Source organism: Haliotis rufescens, unplaced genomic scaffold (assembly GCF_023055435.1).
Source record: "Haliotis rufescens isolate VD_foot unplaced genomic scaffold, xgHalRufe1.0.p SCAF_2, whole genome shotgun sequence".
Taxonomy (NCBI): domain Eukaryota; kingdom Metazoa; phylum Mollusca; class Gastropoda; order Lepetellida; family Haliotidae; genus Haliotis; species Haliotis rufescens.
In genome coordinates, this window is record NW_025963890.1 from 46,336,060 (window position 1) to 46,355,277 (window position 19,218).

The 19,218-nt window shown below is 43.2% G+C and overlaps 1 protein-coding gene across 1 annotated transcript in view; it reads right to left on the reverse strand.

Annotated features, from left to right (window-relative positions):
- LOC124142187 (hemicentin-2-like) overlaps positions 1–19,218 on the reverse strand; it is a 56,435-nt gene that overhangs the window by 33,938 nt on the left and 3,279 nt on the right. Inside the window, exons 2-15 of the mRNA XM_046510492.2 lie at positions 18,793–19,059; positions 18,301–18,591; positions 17,035–17,319; positions 15,131–15,304; positions 14,604–14,714; positions 13,885–14,160; positions 12,294–12,602; positions 10,456–10,752; positions 9,288–9,452; positions 8,571–8,681; positions 7,067–7,324; positions 4,665–4,940; positions 2,817–3,131; positions 676–942 (exon numbers count right to left, since the gene is read on the reverse strand). Of these exons, the coding sequence (XP_046366448.2) occupies positions 676–942; positions 2,817–3,131; positions 4,665–4,940; positions 7,067–7,324; positions 8,571–8,681; positions 9,288–9,452; positions 10,456–10,752; positions 12,294–12,602; positions 13,885–14,160; positions 14,604–14,714; positions 15,131–15,304; positions 17,035–17,319; positions 18,301–18,591; positions 18,793–19,059 (3,402 nt within the window). The remainder of the gene's footprint in view (positions 1–675; positions 943–2,816; positions 3,132–4,664; positions 4,941–7,066; positions 7,325–8,570; positions 8,682–9,287; positions 9,453–10,455; positions 10,753–12,293; positions 12,603–13,884; positions 14,161–14,603; positions 14,715–15,130; positions 15,305–17,034; positions 17,320–18,300; positions 18,592–18,792; positions 19,060–19,218) is intronic.

A 19,218-nucleotide genomic window follows, 5' to 3' on the forward strand; every position in this document is an offset into this window, starting at 1 on the left:
GCGGATCCTGACGGAGAAAGGTGTCGCAACTTTTAATGAATTGCAGGCCTAATCCACTTGGCCCCTTGTACCTACCCGCTAACATAATTACCGTATCCGTCATAATAAGCGCCCCGCTCTAATAAGCGCCCATGGCGATATTTGCTAATATATTGGCTAGTGAACAATCCCAATTAGCACCCTTCCGATTGATTAATGTACACAAGACTTATTTATTCGTGTATAATACACACTCGTGTGTTGTATGCATCCTTAATTATGGGCAATTAAATTCTCGAAAATATATCTATCGTGTATAATACACACACATTCTTCTTTTATATCATTTCAGGCTGTCAGCATAAACCACAAAATTTACAATCTTTCTACTCTGTCTTTTCTCTCACCAAATAAATATTCTAATAAGAGCCCCCTATTTCTAATTTTGAGAGCGCCCTGGGCGCTTATTACGTCGAATACGGTAATATAAGGATTGTAGACCTTTTCGAAACCAATTTCGTTACAAACAATTGATAAAGCAGGGAGATGCCCGTCCTTCTGTTATGACAACTAATCAAGCAGCCGCACACCGTTAGAGCATATGAAAAAAATGTTTTAAGAGTCTGTTAATACATTCTTACACGATATCAGGTTCGTTTTAATAATATTGAATTTTTAGAAACCATGATTATTTACCTTCGTAGCCTCCGACCCACACCGGAAACACTGCCTGTGTTCTGCCCACTGTATTGTGGGCCACGCAAGTATAGTTGGCTGACCTCTTTACGTTGCGCAGAATCAGAACGTTACTTCCGGCTCGTGAGGCGGCTTCCTGCAAGTCCTGGTTGTTGAGCCGCCATGTTATCAGCGGCTGAGGAGGCCCAACCGCCGTGCACGTCAAGTTCACACTACCGTCTCGCCTGATCTTCACTGGTTTGGGTTGGGTGGTGATTCGTGGGACGGCTGTAGCAACAGATTCAAGAGGGACTAGCGTCGGGAGTTTGACAGTCTTAACTTGCTCCATTTAAGTCATTCAAAACCCACCTTGTCAGCGACACAGGAACTCGATGATAGCGTGTATAACATAATATATTAATCGTATAGAGAAAACAATCACAACCCTCTATATACATATACACAAGGAGTGACACACGCCATCTTGGTTCTTTTTCAAGATTTCGCACTCAGTTCGAATCACAGCTCGATATCGCATGAAATATGAATGTCACTTATTTCAACCTATTGGAACTTGCTAAACAAACCATAGGCTACACAATCGTGTTAATCTGTGGTCACCCTACCTCGTATTTATTTTAAAACAACCATCAAATATCAGCTCTGTGCTGCGCCGCTGAGGTAAACAAGAAAAAGGTGGACGGAACTTACGGCGTTACACGGGCTTGAACACGGCAAACGTTTCTGATTGGTTAAAATGTGTATCATAATATTAGCACATGGTGAGGGGAGGGAAATTCAAGACGTCAATGATAATCTGCTTCGAAATATTTAATTTTGCTGCAGATTTCCTTGTCAACCGCAACATCTTGCAAGCAGGCTTGCCATTGGCGGTTTTGAATTTCCCTCCCTTCACTGTGTGCTAATATTTAGATCCACTATTTTTTTATTTTAGCCAATCAGAAACGTTTGCCGTGTTTAACCACTAGCCTAGCCCACCACCCCATGGTGACAGGTGAGCAGGTAAATCAACGGATCTGACCACCCGATCACCTTTAGGCATCCCCGTACACCACTCGGGGCCACTTCTGTTGTTCTTCTATCCTGACGTTCTTGGCGCACACACACACATACACACACACACGCACGCACGCACGCACGCACGCACGCACGCACACACACACACACGTACACACACACACACATATATGTTAGTTAATGTATGGAGAATTATTCATATTCAAGAGACCTCAGATTGGTTCGATGCACAAACGAACATACAGTTGTGTGAATCGAAGCTTATGAGCGCATCACATGTGACGTCATAGATCCATGACTTGAGATGCTTCATTTGTCTCGAGCAGAATTAGCGTGTAAAGTTTGGAAATAACGTGCAGCATATCGTGATAAGAATAAAGACACTCGGTGGTAACACTTGGCTGATTGTTAGTTTGGTCATTAATTGCTACACATTGGAAACATATCTTCTTAACGTAGACACTTCTCTGTACGTTCGATGGTTCGCGTTTCTTTTGGCGGTGAGTATATTTCATTCTGACAATCAACTCACAGCACACATTTACACAGAGGCATTGTCAGACGTTCACAATACAACTCCCTGGTGGTGTTTCCGGGTTGGAATTGACCCCAAGCAGCCGATCGTAACAGGTGAGTGAGTGAGTTTGGTTTAACGCCACTTTTAACTGTATTCCAGTTATATCGCGGCGTGTCAGCTTAATGTGGGAGGAAAGCCCAAAGTGATGCAGGTCTCAGACGTTTACCACTCCGGTGAAAACCACGAGCACGGGTATGGTGCTGACAAACCCAGAAACATAATCGGGGCGAACCGGGATTCGAACCCACAATCATAGGTTTCTGGCGTGGCCAAGGGGCGCAACTCTGCACAGACGGCAAACAAAAAGGTCAGAAGTCAGACCTCTACTTAATCAAGCGTAAGTAAAACGTAGAATTCAGTCTTTAATACATCTTTTAAAAAATGGACAAGTCATGCTCATGATGTCAGTCACTGGATTGTCTGGTCCAGACTCGATTATTTACAGACCGCCGTCATACAACTGGAATATTGTTGATTGTGGCATTAAACAACAAACAAACAAACGTATGATATGACAAAGGGATCTCAATATCTACAAAGCACATACCGGCTATCTGTAAAGTGGCGTATTTGCTGATGGTGCTGCCGAAGACGTTTGTAGCATTGCAGTAGTAGACACCAGCGTCCGACACCTTCTCATTGTGGAAGACCCGTAGAAAGAAGAGCTTCCCTCCCAGAAGAATTACCTTTGGGGAGAGGGGGTCTTCCCGAGTCGTCAGGACTTTCTTCCCGTCCTTGTACCACGTGACGATAGGGGCAGGGTCGCCTTCAGCGTGACAATCAAGTGTCGCGGGCTGCTTTGCGAAGGCGAAGACGTCCGTGGGGTTAGTGACAATGATGGGCTTGTTGGGGTTAGTTTCTCCTGCAAAAGTGAGTGAGTGAGTTGAGTTTAAGGCCGCTTTTAACAGTATTCCAGTGACATCGCGGCGTGTCAGCGTAATGTGGGAGGAAAGCCCGAAGTGATGCAGGTCTCAGACGTTCACCACTTCGGTGAAACCCACGAGCACGGGTATGGTTCTGACAAACCTAGAAACATAATCGGGGCGAGCCGGGATTCGAACCCACAATCATAGGTTTCTGGCGTGGCCAAGGGACGCAACTCTGCACAACGAATCGCGGCGCCTTAGACGACTGAGCCACCCGCGCCCCCTCTCCTGCAGAAGAGTCCTCCAGTCTTACATATAGCGCCCTATTGCGGAACCTCTATTATATTATGAGGGGATCACTACTGGTACAGTACTTCTCTCAGTGTTCACCTCAAAAGCATATCCGGACGTATCCTATTTACGAACAGTTAAGATGGCACTGCTGATGGCACTGCTGATGTTTTCAACAATAGAATTCAGCTACTTTCCGGAAGAAGGAAAAGTCCTGGATAAAAGGCGTGTAGATAACTACACAAAAAGTATAATAAATACGATATTCTATGTATCACGTTAAATATCATGTTTCTCTAATCGATTGACGGGGAAAAGAGATATTTCCCCCGTCACTCGATAAGAGAAACATAATATTTCACTCGACACATGAAATATCCTCTATTTATTAAAGCCAATACAATCACTGGTGTAATTTTGATACAGTTAAGTTTAACAAAAGTTTCAAATGGGTATCCAGTAGCATCATAAAGGCAACTTGTGGTTGCCCACATACCTTTTATCGACAAACAATTACATCATAGATATGTCTTTTATATGCGAAACCAGTGCAGGGTACCCTCCCCAAAAACTAAAGCTATAAATAAACCATATAACGACTTCATCTGGGGACATGTTTTCAACAAAACACTACGTTTGCCGTAAACTGCTTCACGAATGTCATGCAATCATCTAGCATGTTGTTTCGTAATGCACTCTTCATTATTCTGAAAGTCTGTATTCGTGATAGCAAAAACCTAATTATAATATGCCAATTACATTTAACGGTCAGTGCATTTTAAACATAGTCAGTACTTCCCCAAGCAAAATGTCAGTTTAAACTTTACGTACCTCCATGTAACTCTTATAGTTTGTTGGGTTGGGTTTTTTTAACGCCGCACTCAGCAATATTCCAGCTGTATGACGGCGGTGTGTAAATAATCGAGTCTGGACCAGACAATCCAGTGATTGGCATCATGGGCATCGATCCACGCAATTGGGATACGATGACATGCATCAACCAAGTCAGCGAGCCTGACCACCCGATCCCGATACTCGCCTGTAACGACAAGCATAGTCGCCTTTTACGGCAAGCATGGGTTGCTGAAGACCTATTCTACCCTTGATCTTGATGGGTATGTAACTCTCATAACCGGTATCACCATCAACCCTACCTACAACTTGTAGGACGGTCACGTACTCAGAAAGAGACCTCTTATGTCACGTGTAATAATCAATCTGCCACCAATGTCACGTACCTCCAACTACGACCACCTGGAAAACTACCTCGGCGTTTTCCCTGGCGCCGACAGCAACACACGTGTAGTTCTTGTCGTGCCTGACGTTGGTGAGGTAGAGGACGCTGCTGTTGATGTTCTCCCCGCGGTTGTCCTGGAAGATGACTTCTCCACCCACCAGCCACTTGAAGTAGAGCACTGGCACCCCACCGGTGCCGCACGTCAGATTCAGCCCCAGCCCCGATCTCACCTCCACACGGTTCGTGTCGGTCACAATCACTGGCTTGCCCTGGGCAACTGCACACAACACACAGAGTTTATGTCAATCTCATTAAAATCAGATCCTAGTTCTCGCTACCGGTAAACAAAGATCAGAGGACATCCCATTGCGGGTCATGTCAGAACGACCTTTTATCTGACCAATCGCTTATCAGATCATGAAAGTGACAGTTAGAATGTGATTTTTGATCGTGTTCCGAATAACAGTTATGGGCATTATGTCTGTATTCATACAATCTAAACCACCCATTAGCCATTCCAGAATGTTCTTTTGTTCAGTTTTTATTTTTATGCCCATTGATGGATTACCTAGAAATATAATATAATATGATGTTATTGTATGAAAAACACGGAATTTGCAATTGGGTAGATGATTTTAAGTCGTTATTAAATGAATGCGGCTATTGGTATGTTTTGCATAATCAATGTGCACCTAACAATCCAGTTTCGTTTTTTAGCGTCTATACACTAAAAACTTCAGGATAGTAATCTACTTACAAAAATGATCATCGCATGTTTTAAGTTCAGAAAAATGCAATTATTACATGCTTTTAAAGACAAATATTTCCCAGAATACTATTTGTTTGATATCAATTTTAAAAGATTTAGCCAAATTTAGATGCATCTCTCATAGACTCAGAATCGAAGAAGGCAGACACGGAAACATAGCGAGAGAATTGAGAATATGTGAGCAATTTGATTAATATATGATTGAAGATGAGTTTCATTTTCTGTTAGTCTGTCCAAAATACGACTATCTAAGAAGTAAATATTTAAAACTCCCTTTTTATATACAGGCCACTCAAAATTCTCCGATCATGTCAGCAACTGATTAAGATACCCTTAAAAACTCTAAATATTCATTTATCATGCTATGGTAATTAGAATATGACCTGTTAAACATATCTGCAACCACTCCCAAATAGAATTGGACCTGAGGCCTTTCAGTGTGGAATAAAACTTATCCTATCCATACAGAGTATAAGGCCAAGCATGTTATCCTGTAGGTCTCAACTTGCAACCTGAATTGTGGCGCCAAAGATAGTTTTGCAACCTGTGGCTCCCACAGTTGAGCTGCGAATGTGGCTAATCTATACCCAAAAGCAAAAGTTATTTGATTGCTTAAACTTACAAACCTATTAATCCCATGTATTTTTAGGAAATAACCAATATTCGGGGTGGGGGGTTGTTTCAAAACCATACCATTTCCAATGAAAGAGGGGCGGTCAGGTAGCCTAGTGGTTAAAGCGTTTGCTCGTCACGCCGAAGACCCGGGTTCGATTCCCGACATGGGTACAATGTGTGAAGCCCATTTCTGGTGTCCCCCGCCGTAATATTGCTGGAATATTGCTAAAAGCGGCGTAAAACCATACTCACTCACTCCAATGAAAGAAATCGTCGGAAGTGCATGCAACCACCAAGAGAAAATAAATGACAGATGGCCTTGGACGACTGGGCCACCCGTGCCCCCTCTTATGGCAGTAAATCATTTCAACCGATTCTCCTTGTTTTTGTAATGCCACAATAATGTTTGCTTTTGAGTATATATTTTGCCATCTTCCCAAGGCAAGGGAGTTAACTGACTTTAAAAGTCCAGTTTCCACCCTTGCCGAACGAGGCTGGAATTTCTGGTCCAAATCCTAGCGCCACCAGTGGCTATTATGAGTTATGTCCCTTCTATGTCCCCCCTACTGAACAATCAGATTTCACCTCTCATATCACTTGAATTTTTATTTCAAATAAATTGGCGGCCCCCAGTCAAGTTGATGTCACCAAAAATAAAAATCTTGTAATAAAACGGATTTTATCTCGCGAAGTGCATGACATCACTTGAGCACATTGATTAAAAACAAGAAAAGATTTGGAAAATACGTGTCGAAGCCCAGTTAAAAGTACACATGCAGTGCAAATCCTGGAATCGAAAGAATTCGGCACGGCAGTTACCATGGTGTTTATGAACCGGATGTCGATATCGTGGGGTTATGGGATTTTGATTTGACTATGCAGAGATACGTTAGCCCAGCCAATATAAAACTCCATAATTCCAGCCTAGTTCGTCAAGGGTGTAAACTGAACTATTATAGTCAGTTAACTCACTCGACTCGGGAAGATTATTATTTTTCATCAGCATACGTCTATCTTACCCCTACTCTTTCCTTCCACAGTGAGGACAAAAGTGGCAGGGCTTTCCCCCCATTCAGTGCGGGCCACGCACGTGTAGTTGCGAGATTCCCGGATCTCCATCACCTGCAGCACGGGACTGCCTCCATTGTCGATCTCCTCCCCGTCGTACATCCACGTGACCTGGGGGAGGGGCTTCCCCACCCCAGCACACGTTAGGTTAACGTTTGATCCCGGGTTAAGACGAACATACTTCACTGACGGGCGGTTAGAGGCTGGAGCTGGAAAATTGGACAAATAAGTTGGATGTGACACACTGGATCAGACTCATGCCTTATCTCAAAGCCGATATACAGTACGATCTAATTCGTTCTGGAGGGTATATATGTATAGTTCATAGGGCATTACTCCCGACAGTGTTACGTTCTGGAGGGTATATATAGTTCAAAGGGGTATTAGCCCCAACAGTGTTACGTTCTGGGGGGTATATATAGTTCACAGGCGCATTACTCCCAACAGTGTTACGTTCTGGAGGATATATATAGTTCACAGGGGCATTAGCCCCAACAGTGTTACGTTCTGGAGGGTATATATAGTTCACAGGGGCATTACTCCCAACAGTGTTACGTTCTGGAGGGTATATATAGTTCATAGGGGCATTACTCCCAACAGTGTTACGTTCTGGAGGGTATATATAGTTCATAGGGGCATTACTCCCAACAGTGTTACGTTCTGGAGAGTATATATAGTTCATAGGGGCATTACTCCCAACAGTGTTACGTTCTGGAGGGTATATATAGTTCACAGGGGCATTACTCCCAACAGTGTTACGTTCTGGAGGGTATATATAGTTCATAGGGGCATTACTCCCAACAGTGTTACGTTCTGGAGGGTATGTGTAGTTTAAAGGGGCATTACTCGCAACAGTGTTACGTTCTGGAGGGTATATACAGTTCATAGGGGCATTACTCCCAACAGTGTTACGTTCTGGAGGGTATGTGTAGTTTAAAGGGGCATTACTCCCAACAGTGTTACGTTCTGGAGGCATTACTCCCAACAGTGTTACGTTCTGGAGGGTATATATACTTTATAGGGCATTACTCCCAACAGTGTTACGTTCTGGAGGCATTACTCCCAACAGTGTTACGTTCTGGAGGCATTACTCCCAACAGTGTTACGTTCTGGAGGCATTACTCCGAACAGTGTTACGTTCTGGAGGCATTACTCCCAACAGTGTTACGTTCTGGAGGCATTACTCCCAACAGTGTTACGTTCTGGAGGCATTACTCCCAACAGTGTTACGTTCTGGAGGCATTACTCCCAACAGTGTTACGTTCTGGAGGGTATATATAGTTCCTAGGGGCATTACTCCCAACATTCATTCTTTAGTCTAACTAGTCGTTTATCTGAATTATTTTACAGTAACGATACGATTCAGATAAATGGGTCTTCTCTGTCCTCTTGATATGATACCGAGATAATGATACTGTCAAAATGAGGTCATCGTTGCTATGGAAATAAGCTTACCCCTCTTTGTGACTTCTAGGTTGGGGGAGAAAACATCCCCCTGTTCGTTTGAGCCGCGACACTGGTACTCGCCTTCATCTACTCGAGACAACGAGTTGAAATAGAGTCGTCCTGAAAACATACATACACCATAGATTTTAAAACAGGGGAAACAGTAGTCTACGTCTTATGATTAAATGTATATGAAACCAGCTACGTCACAAGAGTTACGTCCCTTAAACGTGCCAGGAACCTATGATCGATGGCTCGCGTATCGGTTCGTCCTGATTGTGTTTCACCAACGTGGTAAACATCTACGACCTGCATCAATTCATGCTTTCCCGTTTAATGTTAACACGCCGCACTCAGCAATATTCCAGCTATATGACGGCGGTCTGTAAATTATCGAGCCTGGACCAGACAATCCAGTGATTGATATCATGAGCACGATCCACGCATTTGGGATCGATGACATGTATCAACCAAGTCAGCGAGCCCGACCACCCGATCCGTTAGTCGCCTCTTACGACAAGCATAGTGTCCTCTTACGGCATGCATGGGTTGCTGAAGACCTATTCTACCCCGGATCTTCCCGGGACCGCCGTGATATAACTGAAATACAGTTCAAAGCTGTGATAAACCAAACTCACTCACAAACCATAAAAGATGACATAGCTTTATGTGGTTACTTGATCTATTCACGCTATCTGAGCTGCAAGGGGCTGTGTCTGTACAAACCTTGTTCTTGGAGTATCCTGGAGGAGTCTAGAACTGGATAGGAGTCCTTGTACCACGTGATGTTCACATCCGGGTAGCCCTCAACAACACACTGCAGAAACTGTTGGCCACTCACGTTCATCTGGCGTGGACCGCCCGAGATCTCGGGGAACCCTTCAGGTAGATCTACATTTAAAAAACAAAATATGAAGCCATCTTTCTCTTTTCTTCTCCAGCACTGGGACAATAGCTTGGATGGATTGTTTGTTACTTCCATGTATCTAATTTAGTATTTGCGAAATGAGGCCTGCGCACTGGCCCTATTGTTAATCGACACAGACTGTCTGGAATGTTCTGAAGTGTATAATAGATGTCATAGATGAATGTCTTGGTTGCTGTGTGTGTTCTTGTTTAACGCCACACTCCAACTGTGTGACGGCGGCCTATAAATATCCAGGCAATCCAGTGATCAATATTGTGAGCACCGATCCACGCCGTCGGGACACAAACACGCAACCAAGTCACCCAGACCAACCACCCGATCCATTTGAGCATCTCTTACTACCAGCATAGGATGCTTGGGACCTAGTTTAATACGTAATTCCCACGGGGAGGTGAGGTGAGGTGAAATTGGGTTTAAGGTCTCGTCCAAGATTATTGAACTTATATAGCGAATTGCATGCACGTGTGTCTGTGTGGCTGCTTGTACTAGTTCGGACTGATGCCGATTTTTTGGTGCTAGCTTACTGAGCTTCCACACCGCAGTTTGATATGAATACCCAACTCAGACACAATATACTGACTCTGAGCCGACCAGTACTTGTTTTAGCCCTGTATTGCCGAGCGCGAGACAGGGTAACAACAAGTACCATCTTTTAACGTCTTTTGGTATGACGGAGGCGGTTAATTCCCACGCAAGATATTATATCATATTATAGAGTGTTTGACGGAATGTTGTTTTACGACGCAATTCGAGTCCCTCAGAGAGACCAGTGGTTGATAGAATGAACAATGGGGCACGATGACGCCCACATTGTGACCTGATTTCCGATAAGCCGGTTTTTATACAGCATGGGGTACATGAAGCCTATTCTGCCCAGGAATCTCAATATGTACAGAGCGGAGAAGCGTTCCAATCATATTGGGTTTTAGTCGTCCTGAAAGATATATATAAAACTGTTTGTGAGACCTTCTCTTGGTAGTACTTCTAGGGTAGCTGCTTGTGACACGCTGAGTCTCAGGATGTTGTTGGCGGCGATGCAGGTGTATGTGCCGGAGTCTGCAGGTACAGCGCCGTCGACCCGCAGCATACTGTAGCCATCCTTCACCTTCATTTTGAAGCGGAAGTTGTCATAGTTTATACGATTGCCTCCCTTTGTCCAGTACAGGAGAGGAATTGGCTTCCCGGATGCTTTACAGTGGAAAATGGCACTGCTTCCATTGGAGATGGTGAGAGGCTGAGGAGAAATGACAATCTCGGGCTGACCTGAAGCAAGGAAGGGGCATTTTCCACATTCTGATATAATTAAACGTTTAATATAGATACATCTTTTCTCCTCTGCACTCATTCCTGACATATTTCAGGAAAAGTCGTCTGCTCCATAATCAAGGGAGATAACTCTTATTTGCACATTCTTAAATTGAAGAAGAGTTGCTTCCCTTTGACCATACCTCAATTTTAAACACTTGTCAATATTGATATTTTATGTATGCTTTCTTGAATATGACATTAAAATTCTCAATAATTTTGAACCAGACAATACATCTTTCATATGCAGCCTATATCCATCTTCCCGAGGCAAGGAGGTTAACTGACTATAAGAGTCCAGTTTCACCCTTGCCGAACTAAGTTGGAATTCTTGAGTTACTTTTAGGCTTGACTTACTAATCTACGCAAAGCCCTATCAAAATCGCGTGACGAACTAGACATATTGTTCCAAAACAACATGGGTTTTAACGTGCAGATTTCGGTACACTGCAGGCTTTGAAAGCATGTGTTCCCCCAAACTTAGCGTCGACAGATATCTTTTCATGTGTTTAATCCAGGCGCGCAAGTGATTTGATGCACTTCGCGGAGTAAGACCCGTTTTATTACAATATGGATCTTGATTATCGATCAGATCGTCTTGACTGGGCGCCGGAATTTTGTTTGAAGCAAATGCAAGCGATAATAGCGAGGGTCATGGAAGGGACGTAACTCGTAATAGCCACTGGTGGCGCTACGATCGAGCCGGGAATTTCCAGCCTAGTTCGGCAAGGGTGAAAACTGGACTTTCATGGTCAGTTAACGCCTTTGCCTCGGGAAGATGCCCATATCAGGAATCTCATCCCCATGTATTTTTGAATATATCATCACGGGCCGACACAAGTACTACCTATACTGTCTTCGGTAGTTGATACTTTTGACATGACTGACACGAGAGTTATAATTAATTATCCAGCATCACACTTTATCATTGATTTAACAGACACTATTTAGGCTTGATGGGGAAGATGCTTTCATAGACGATGCTGACGCGTAAGGACGCTTCATGGAGAATGAACTCTAACCACATGCAACCTATAACGTTGTTTTGCTGTGACGTTCCAGCAATGGACCTTTGTCTTTGCACGCATTAAAGTTCTCCTTCCGAATACTATTTTGAAGGATACCTCGCTACACTGTCAGTAAAAACGGATTTTTTTAATTTCTGAAAGAGAATCTCTCCTCATTGTAATTTGAACACGTACCCTAACGCATAATGTGTCAATCAATGATCAGGAAAGGTAACTTCACCATAGATATCACCTGATCTAAATTTTCGATATCTCCAATGGGTGTGCACTGGATAATTAATGTTTGTTTGTTTGTTTGTTGTTTGACGACGCACTCAGCAATATTCCAGCTACTTGACGGTGGTCTGTAAATAATCGAATCTGGACCGGACAATCCAGTGATTGACAGCATGAGCATCGGATTATTGGTGCATCTCACGGTTTGTGTAATGCTTACGAATAATGCTGCTGGGAAATGGCGTAGGCTCTCACCGACTGCTGGTATAAAGGCTGGCTCACTGGGAGGCCCCGACCCTGCCTGGCCTTCAGCCTGAACCATGACCTTGTACCGATAGCCCCCTTGTAACCATGGCATCAGGTCTTTCCTGTCGGAGGCATCATGGGACACTGAATGTTTCGGGGCATCGATGACCCTGTCGGACGCGTCTACGGGGGAGTAGTTGACGGTGAAGCCCGTGATTCCGGGGTAGCTGCCCTGCTCCTCCTCCGCTGCTCGCCACCGGATGAAGCCCGCTCCCCCATCCAGCCTCTGTGACGTGAAGATGACAGGCTGCGGTAGGGCTGAGATATCACGATAAGTTATTACGATATCAAGATAACACGTTACGACATCACGATCACAAATTAAGATATCAATATCACACATTAAAATATCACGATCCCATATTGATATAACAAGATCACACATTAAAATATCACGATCACACATAAAGATATTAAGTCCACACATAATGAAATCACGATCACACATTAAAATATCACGATCACGCTTTAAGATATTAAGTCCACACATTATGAAATCACGATCACACATTAAATATCACGATCACACATAAAGATATTAAGTCCACACATAATGAAATCACAATCACACATTAAAATATCACGATCACACTTTAAGATATTAAGTCCACACATTATGAAATCACGATCACACATTAAATATCACGATCACACATAAAGATATTAAGTCCACACATAATGAAATCACGATCACACATTAAAATATCACGATCACACTTTCAGATATTAAGTTCACACATAATGAAATCATGATCACACATTAAAATATCAAGTTCACACATTATGAAATCACAATCACACATTATCAAAGCACGATCACACATTTTGATGTTTATGTCCCATATTAAGATTTCACGATCACACATTAAGATATCATGATCACATATTAAGATATCACGATCAAACTATAATTATAATTCACAGTAAATGGATTTAGCTGATCTCTTTAGGCATATTTTTAATTATCTGATGTACTGGTGATCTGGTCATTTATGCTCAGAGAATGCTGTGTAACCTTAAAGACCGAAAAGACATAACCATATGAATGGTAAACATTTATTAATAATATAATAATATAATTGTTGGGTAGTTTAAACAAAGAAAAGGCGAGACAAAAGAAAGACGTAAAAAGTGTATTTTCAACTCAAGACAAATGGCTTCTTCCGTTTGAACCTACTTTGAATTATTTTCGCCAGAAAGAAAAGAAGACTTTATTTTTGTTCAATATTTGTGAAACTTAAGGTCGCCGGATCTGTAAACCAAGTAATTTAAATTAAATCGGCCTACTTAAGACGTTGAAGTTGTATTTAAAATAATTTTCAGCAGTATTCCAGCAATATCACTGAGGGTGCTGTTTTGGGTGTTGTTTAACGCCGCCCGCAGCAATTCTCCAGCTATATGACGATCGGTAAATAATCGAGTCTGAACTAGACAATCCAGGGATTGCCACCATGAGCATCGACCTAACGACAAGCATCAAATGCTGTTCTACATAAGGACTTTGAAATTTTATGAGGGCTTCAGTTGTATTTATTTTTACCCGGAAGGTCAACGATGACTTCATAGTTCTGTGTGATGGTATCTTCTCCACTCGAGGCCAGACATTGGTAACTTCCAGACGTGTGGACATTGGTCAAGGCCAGAACATATCGACCCTGGCGTTCTGTTGTTGTCGTCTGCTCGTTCACCAGAATCCACTTGACAAACGGCACGGGATCTCCGCTTGCCTCGCACGTGAGGTTCACAGCGCCACCATACGGTACACGCAGAACTAACTCAGCGGCCTTGAAAGATGCCGGCTCGATTATCGAACGATCTGTTCGGACAAAAAAGAAACTGATCATGACAACACAAAACAATGACACGTACCATAACGTCTATTGTCATCCCAAACTGACTCCCACGGGAGATATCGCTTGGGTGAGATCAATGAAATTGCATCACAATGCTTAACAGACCATTGTGACGTCATTGTTACCATAACGTTACAATCAAATGACATCACTAATGGCTCTGCTACTGAAGCTGTTAGCAGTACTTTTTACGCTTAAGCCTTATTACTGTCTAATAACTGAAAATGCACGAATGATGTTGGATGATAAATATCTCGTGTTGATATATATTTGATATCAAAAGACACTCGGGTGAGATTCTCTATTTATTGTGACAATATCCCAAAGGACATATCAAGAGAGTCAGATAGTGAGTTTTAGAGCGTTACGTCATGCACATAACTGACCTGTATCAACACAATCTTACCTATTACCTGGAGATTTGCTTCCATGGAGTACACAGAACCCATGTTATTGGCCGACTCACAGATGTAGTCCCCGCTGTCGTTTTTCGTCAGTCTGTATATGGTCAAATATCCTGGAACACGACGCCAATACAAGTCAATCGGCACTATATACAATGTACATTCTTGGTTACTTTGGAACTTACTTATCTTGCAAGGTACTGTGTTGTGTGGAGCTGCACCGCTAAGGTGTGATAGATTCCTTCCTAGACGGTAGTGGGTTCATATCCTGGAGTCGCCCTCATCTGTGGTTTGTCTGCACCATGTCCGTGCTTGTGGGTTTGCCACAGTGGTAAACGTTAACTGCATCTCGGACTGTGATGTTTTTGAGATATACTCTTCAAAGCTGCGTTAACGCTCGCTCGCTCCCTCCCTCCCTCACTCACTCACTCACTCACTCACCCAATCACCCACACACCCACCCACCCACCCACTCACTCACTCACTCACTCACACACTCACTCACTCACTCACTCACTCACTCACTCACCTGATGAGTCAACGACGTATCGAGGCATTTCGGTGACTGGGAATCCATCTCTGTACCACGTGTATCGCATCTTACCGCGACCTTGACCTCTGCAGTTGAAGGTCATGTTCTCTCCTTCCTCAAATTCTGATGACTCAGGTTGCAATGTTATCTGCGGGTATCCTTTCCTTTTACCTGAACGTAAAAAAATAAGACAAAATTAGAGAGCCCGAAGAGGATATGACGTAGTGCTAAACTGATTATATTAATTCAGTTAGTCCTGGGAATACATCTATAGACATTTACTTGACGCGAACCGTGCACCCATTACGCATACATACTGAAAACTAACTATATTCACGTATGTATGTTTTCAAATTAATGTTTCTATTTCATAATTTGGTACCAATTAAAACTAATGTCCCTACGTTATCATTTAAAAAATACAATGCACAACCGAAAGCTTAGCGACCTTCTAACACAAGGTCCGTTTCAGTTGTGAAACTCCAAATCTGAAGAACGACCTCTGAGTTTGTACAATCTTAGTGACGTCACTTGCAGTAAAGTGCTATATCCAGAGTGCTACAAATTTTGTAGCTTTGGACATCCATATTTTAACATTGGATCTAAAACAGAAGGCTTTAATTCCCCTAGACCCCAAACTAAATACCTCAGTTAGATACCCGCATAAAGTGGCATGTACGTCTCGGGTGATCAGAAGTCTGTTCCTAATGGTGTCCCCTTGATACATACATACCCTTTATACATTTCAGCATGTAAGTGAGTGAGTAAATATGGTTTTACGCCGCTTTTAGCAATATTCCAGCAATATCACGGCGGGGGACACTAGAAATGGGCTTCACACATTGTACCCATGTCGGGAATCGAACCCGGGTCTTCGGCGTGACGAGCGAACGCTTTACCCACTAGGCTACCCGACCGCCCCTTCAGCATGTAAGTGTTGTATTACCTATTGGTGTAAGATTATAGCTATGCCTAGTAGTCGTTACCCCAAAAAGAGCTATATTCTGTTGTTTAAGAAACTGTAAATGGCAAGATTAATTGGGTATCCAAGGTTAAGAAATACCTTATGTAAATATGGTTACGGCTATGTTTGGGAAAACCAATCAGTCCCTCATCCAAAAACTATTTGTATTTGAATATGTGTTTGTTTGTTTGTTTGTTGTTTAACGCCGCACTCAGCAATATTCCAGCTATATGACGGCGGTCTGTAAATAATCGAGTCTGTACCAGACAATCCAGTGACTAACATCATGAACATCGATCCACGCAATTGGGATACGATTACATGCTTCAACCACGTCAGCGAGTCTGACCACCCGATCCCGTTAGTCGCCTCTTTCGACAAGCATAGTCGCTTTTACGGCAAGCATTGGTTGCTGAAGATCTCTTCTACCCCGGATCTTCACAAGAATGGCATTCTGATATTGCTAGTAATTCTAACATGCATTCCTATTCTTTATTTTAATTACTTTTTGTGTTGAACCGTATCTTTTAAATATCAATATTAATAAATGTCGGACTGCACTCTCCCGCTATCGTTGTAGTTCGCATACACTTAAAGTGAGTAGAAATCCCAACGTCCCAAGAGCCAAAAGAGTTTGTAACCTCTGTAACATTGGTCTTATCGAAAACGAATACCATTTTCCTTTAATTTGTAAAACATACAACAATCTTAGACATAAATATAATTCGGGAAAATATCATGTCCATCCTACATTACAAAAATTTAACATATTGTTGTCATCATGTCATGCTGAAACCTTGAAAAACCTCTCATTATATATATTCCATGCCATGGATATTAGAAGCTCGTTAATGTCCATTGTGGACCTGACTATCTAAATGTACAACGGGCCGATGGCCTACGGTGAGACACGAATAAAGAATAAAGATGTACTTACCTACTACTTTGAGAACAGCCCTTGCCTTAATGGATCTGCCGACTTTGTTGTTGACGAGACAGACGTAGGGGCCTCTGTCCTCCGGCAGGACATGGTGTATCCGCAGCGTGGACGCCCCAGGAGACTCCGCCACCGAGAAACGCTTCTTGTCGAAGTTGACCGTGCGGCCCGATCTGCGCCACGTGATCGTCGGGACGGGGTCAGCGATGGCCGCACACGTGATCATCACCATACTCCCCGCAACTACCTTCTTGGTGCCTGGTTTAGCTTTCATCTGAGGGTTAACTTTAATCAAAAAACAAAATATGTCTGAAACATCAACAGTATGAGATGAAACTAGTATATTATCAATCTCATCGAAATCAGATCTTAGTTCTCGCTACCGCTAAACAAAGATCTGAGGACTTCGTATTGCGGGTCATGTCAGGACGACCTTTCATCTGACCAATCAGAGCGTCGCTTATCAGATCATGAAAGTGGAATGTGATTTTTGATCGTGCAACACACTGGGTACTACAGTTGTGGGCTTTATGTCTGTATTCATACAATCTAGACCATCTATTGGCCATCCCAGAATGTTCTTTTGTTCAGTTTTTAATTTTTTGATCGAGTATATGTAAAAATATGTTTCGAAGCGTAGTCGCCAGTTTGAAACTCGTGCCGAAAAGCTCGATTAAGCTGCCTTCTGATTGGCTATAGTCGATCGACTTCTTGTTAGTCATTCCATTGGTCGGTCAAAGTTCGCGAAAGGTCGGTCTGACGCGACCCGTAATGGGATGTCCTCATATCTTTGTTTAGCGATAGCGAGAACTAAGATCTGATTTTAACGAAATTGGTATATTATGCATTTACCATAATATTCATCCTTAGTGATGAGCAAAACCAGGCTACCCTACGAGTATGTTTCTTACTGAAATATTAAGACTGTTTTGTTTGTTTTGTTTGTTTTGTTTGTTTCATGTTTAACGCCGAGCTCAGCAATGTTCCAGCTATATGTCTGGACCAGGCAATCCAGTGATTGATACCATGAGCATAGATCTCCGCAATTGGGATACGATGACATGCATCAACCAAGTCAGCAAGCTTGATGACCGATCCCGTTAGTCGCCTCTTACGACAAGCATGGGTTGCCGAAGGCCAAGTCTAACCCGGAGCTTCACGGAGGGAGACAAGCATGGGTTTCTCAAGGCCAAGTCTAACCCTGATATTCATGGAAAAGATGCGCGGCGATTACGTTGCCTGATACAACAATAACTATGCACTTACCTGGCAGTTTCTCCCCGATGAAAGTAGGTAAGCTGAAGTCCCCCACACCATAACGGGTCCGATATCGTACCTGCACCTTGTAACGCGCCCCATTCTCAAAGTCGAGCACCACTTCTGGTTTTCCGAATACTGATTTGCGAGCCACAGGTTCCACAGCTACGTTGTCGCTGTCGACTTGGACGTAAGACACGACGTAACCAAGCACATCCTTGTTATCTGCCGCTGACCAGTTGACCTTGACGCCGCTTCTCACCTTGCTGACCGTCACATTGGACGGCTTGCGAGAACTTGCTAAAATAAATGAGTCATTTTTATATTGTTTAGGCTCTAACGCGTAATGAAAGAGATGATTTGAAGTTTAAACTTAATTTGAAACTAAATGCAGATGCATACTATCATTATATCAAAATGGCTGTCTAAATAACAACTGCACTTCATTTAAGGACACTATTTCAATACAGTCGTCAGCTTAAGGGTTAAAATTAACGTTACCATAAGGAGGAGTCTTGACATGCGTAACAGCCGTGACCTTCTCATTTCCCAATTGACCTTGCGCCCGGAAGTAATAGAGCTCCCCAGGGTCAAGGTCCATGACCCGGAAGCCTCTGATGCCAGGGAACACGCTGAGCAGTAGCCATGGGTCGCTCTGGCTGGTTGTGAAGGACAACCGGAAGTCCTGCAGCTCTTGGTCCCCCAGGGTGTCCCATGAGACGTACACCTCACCCTCGGAGATGGCGTCGGCGCTGATACTGAGCTGACCTGAACACAGAATGAGTGAGGCAAATCTGAGCAGCTTTCAACAGTAGTAAGGGCGGTCGGGTAGCCTAGTGGTTAAAGCGTTCGCTCATCACGCCGAAGACCCGGGTTCGATTCCCGACATGGATACAATGTGTGAAGCCCATATATTGCTGTTATGGA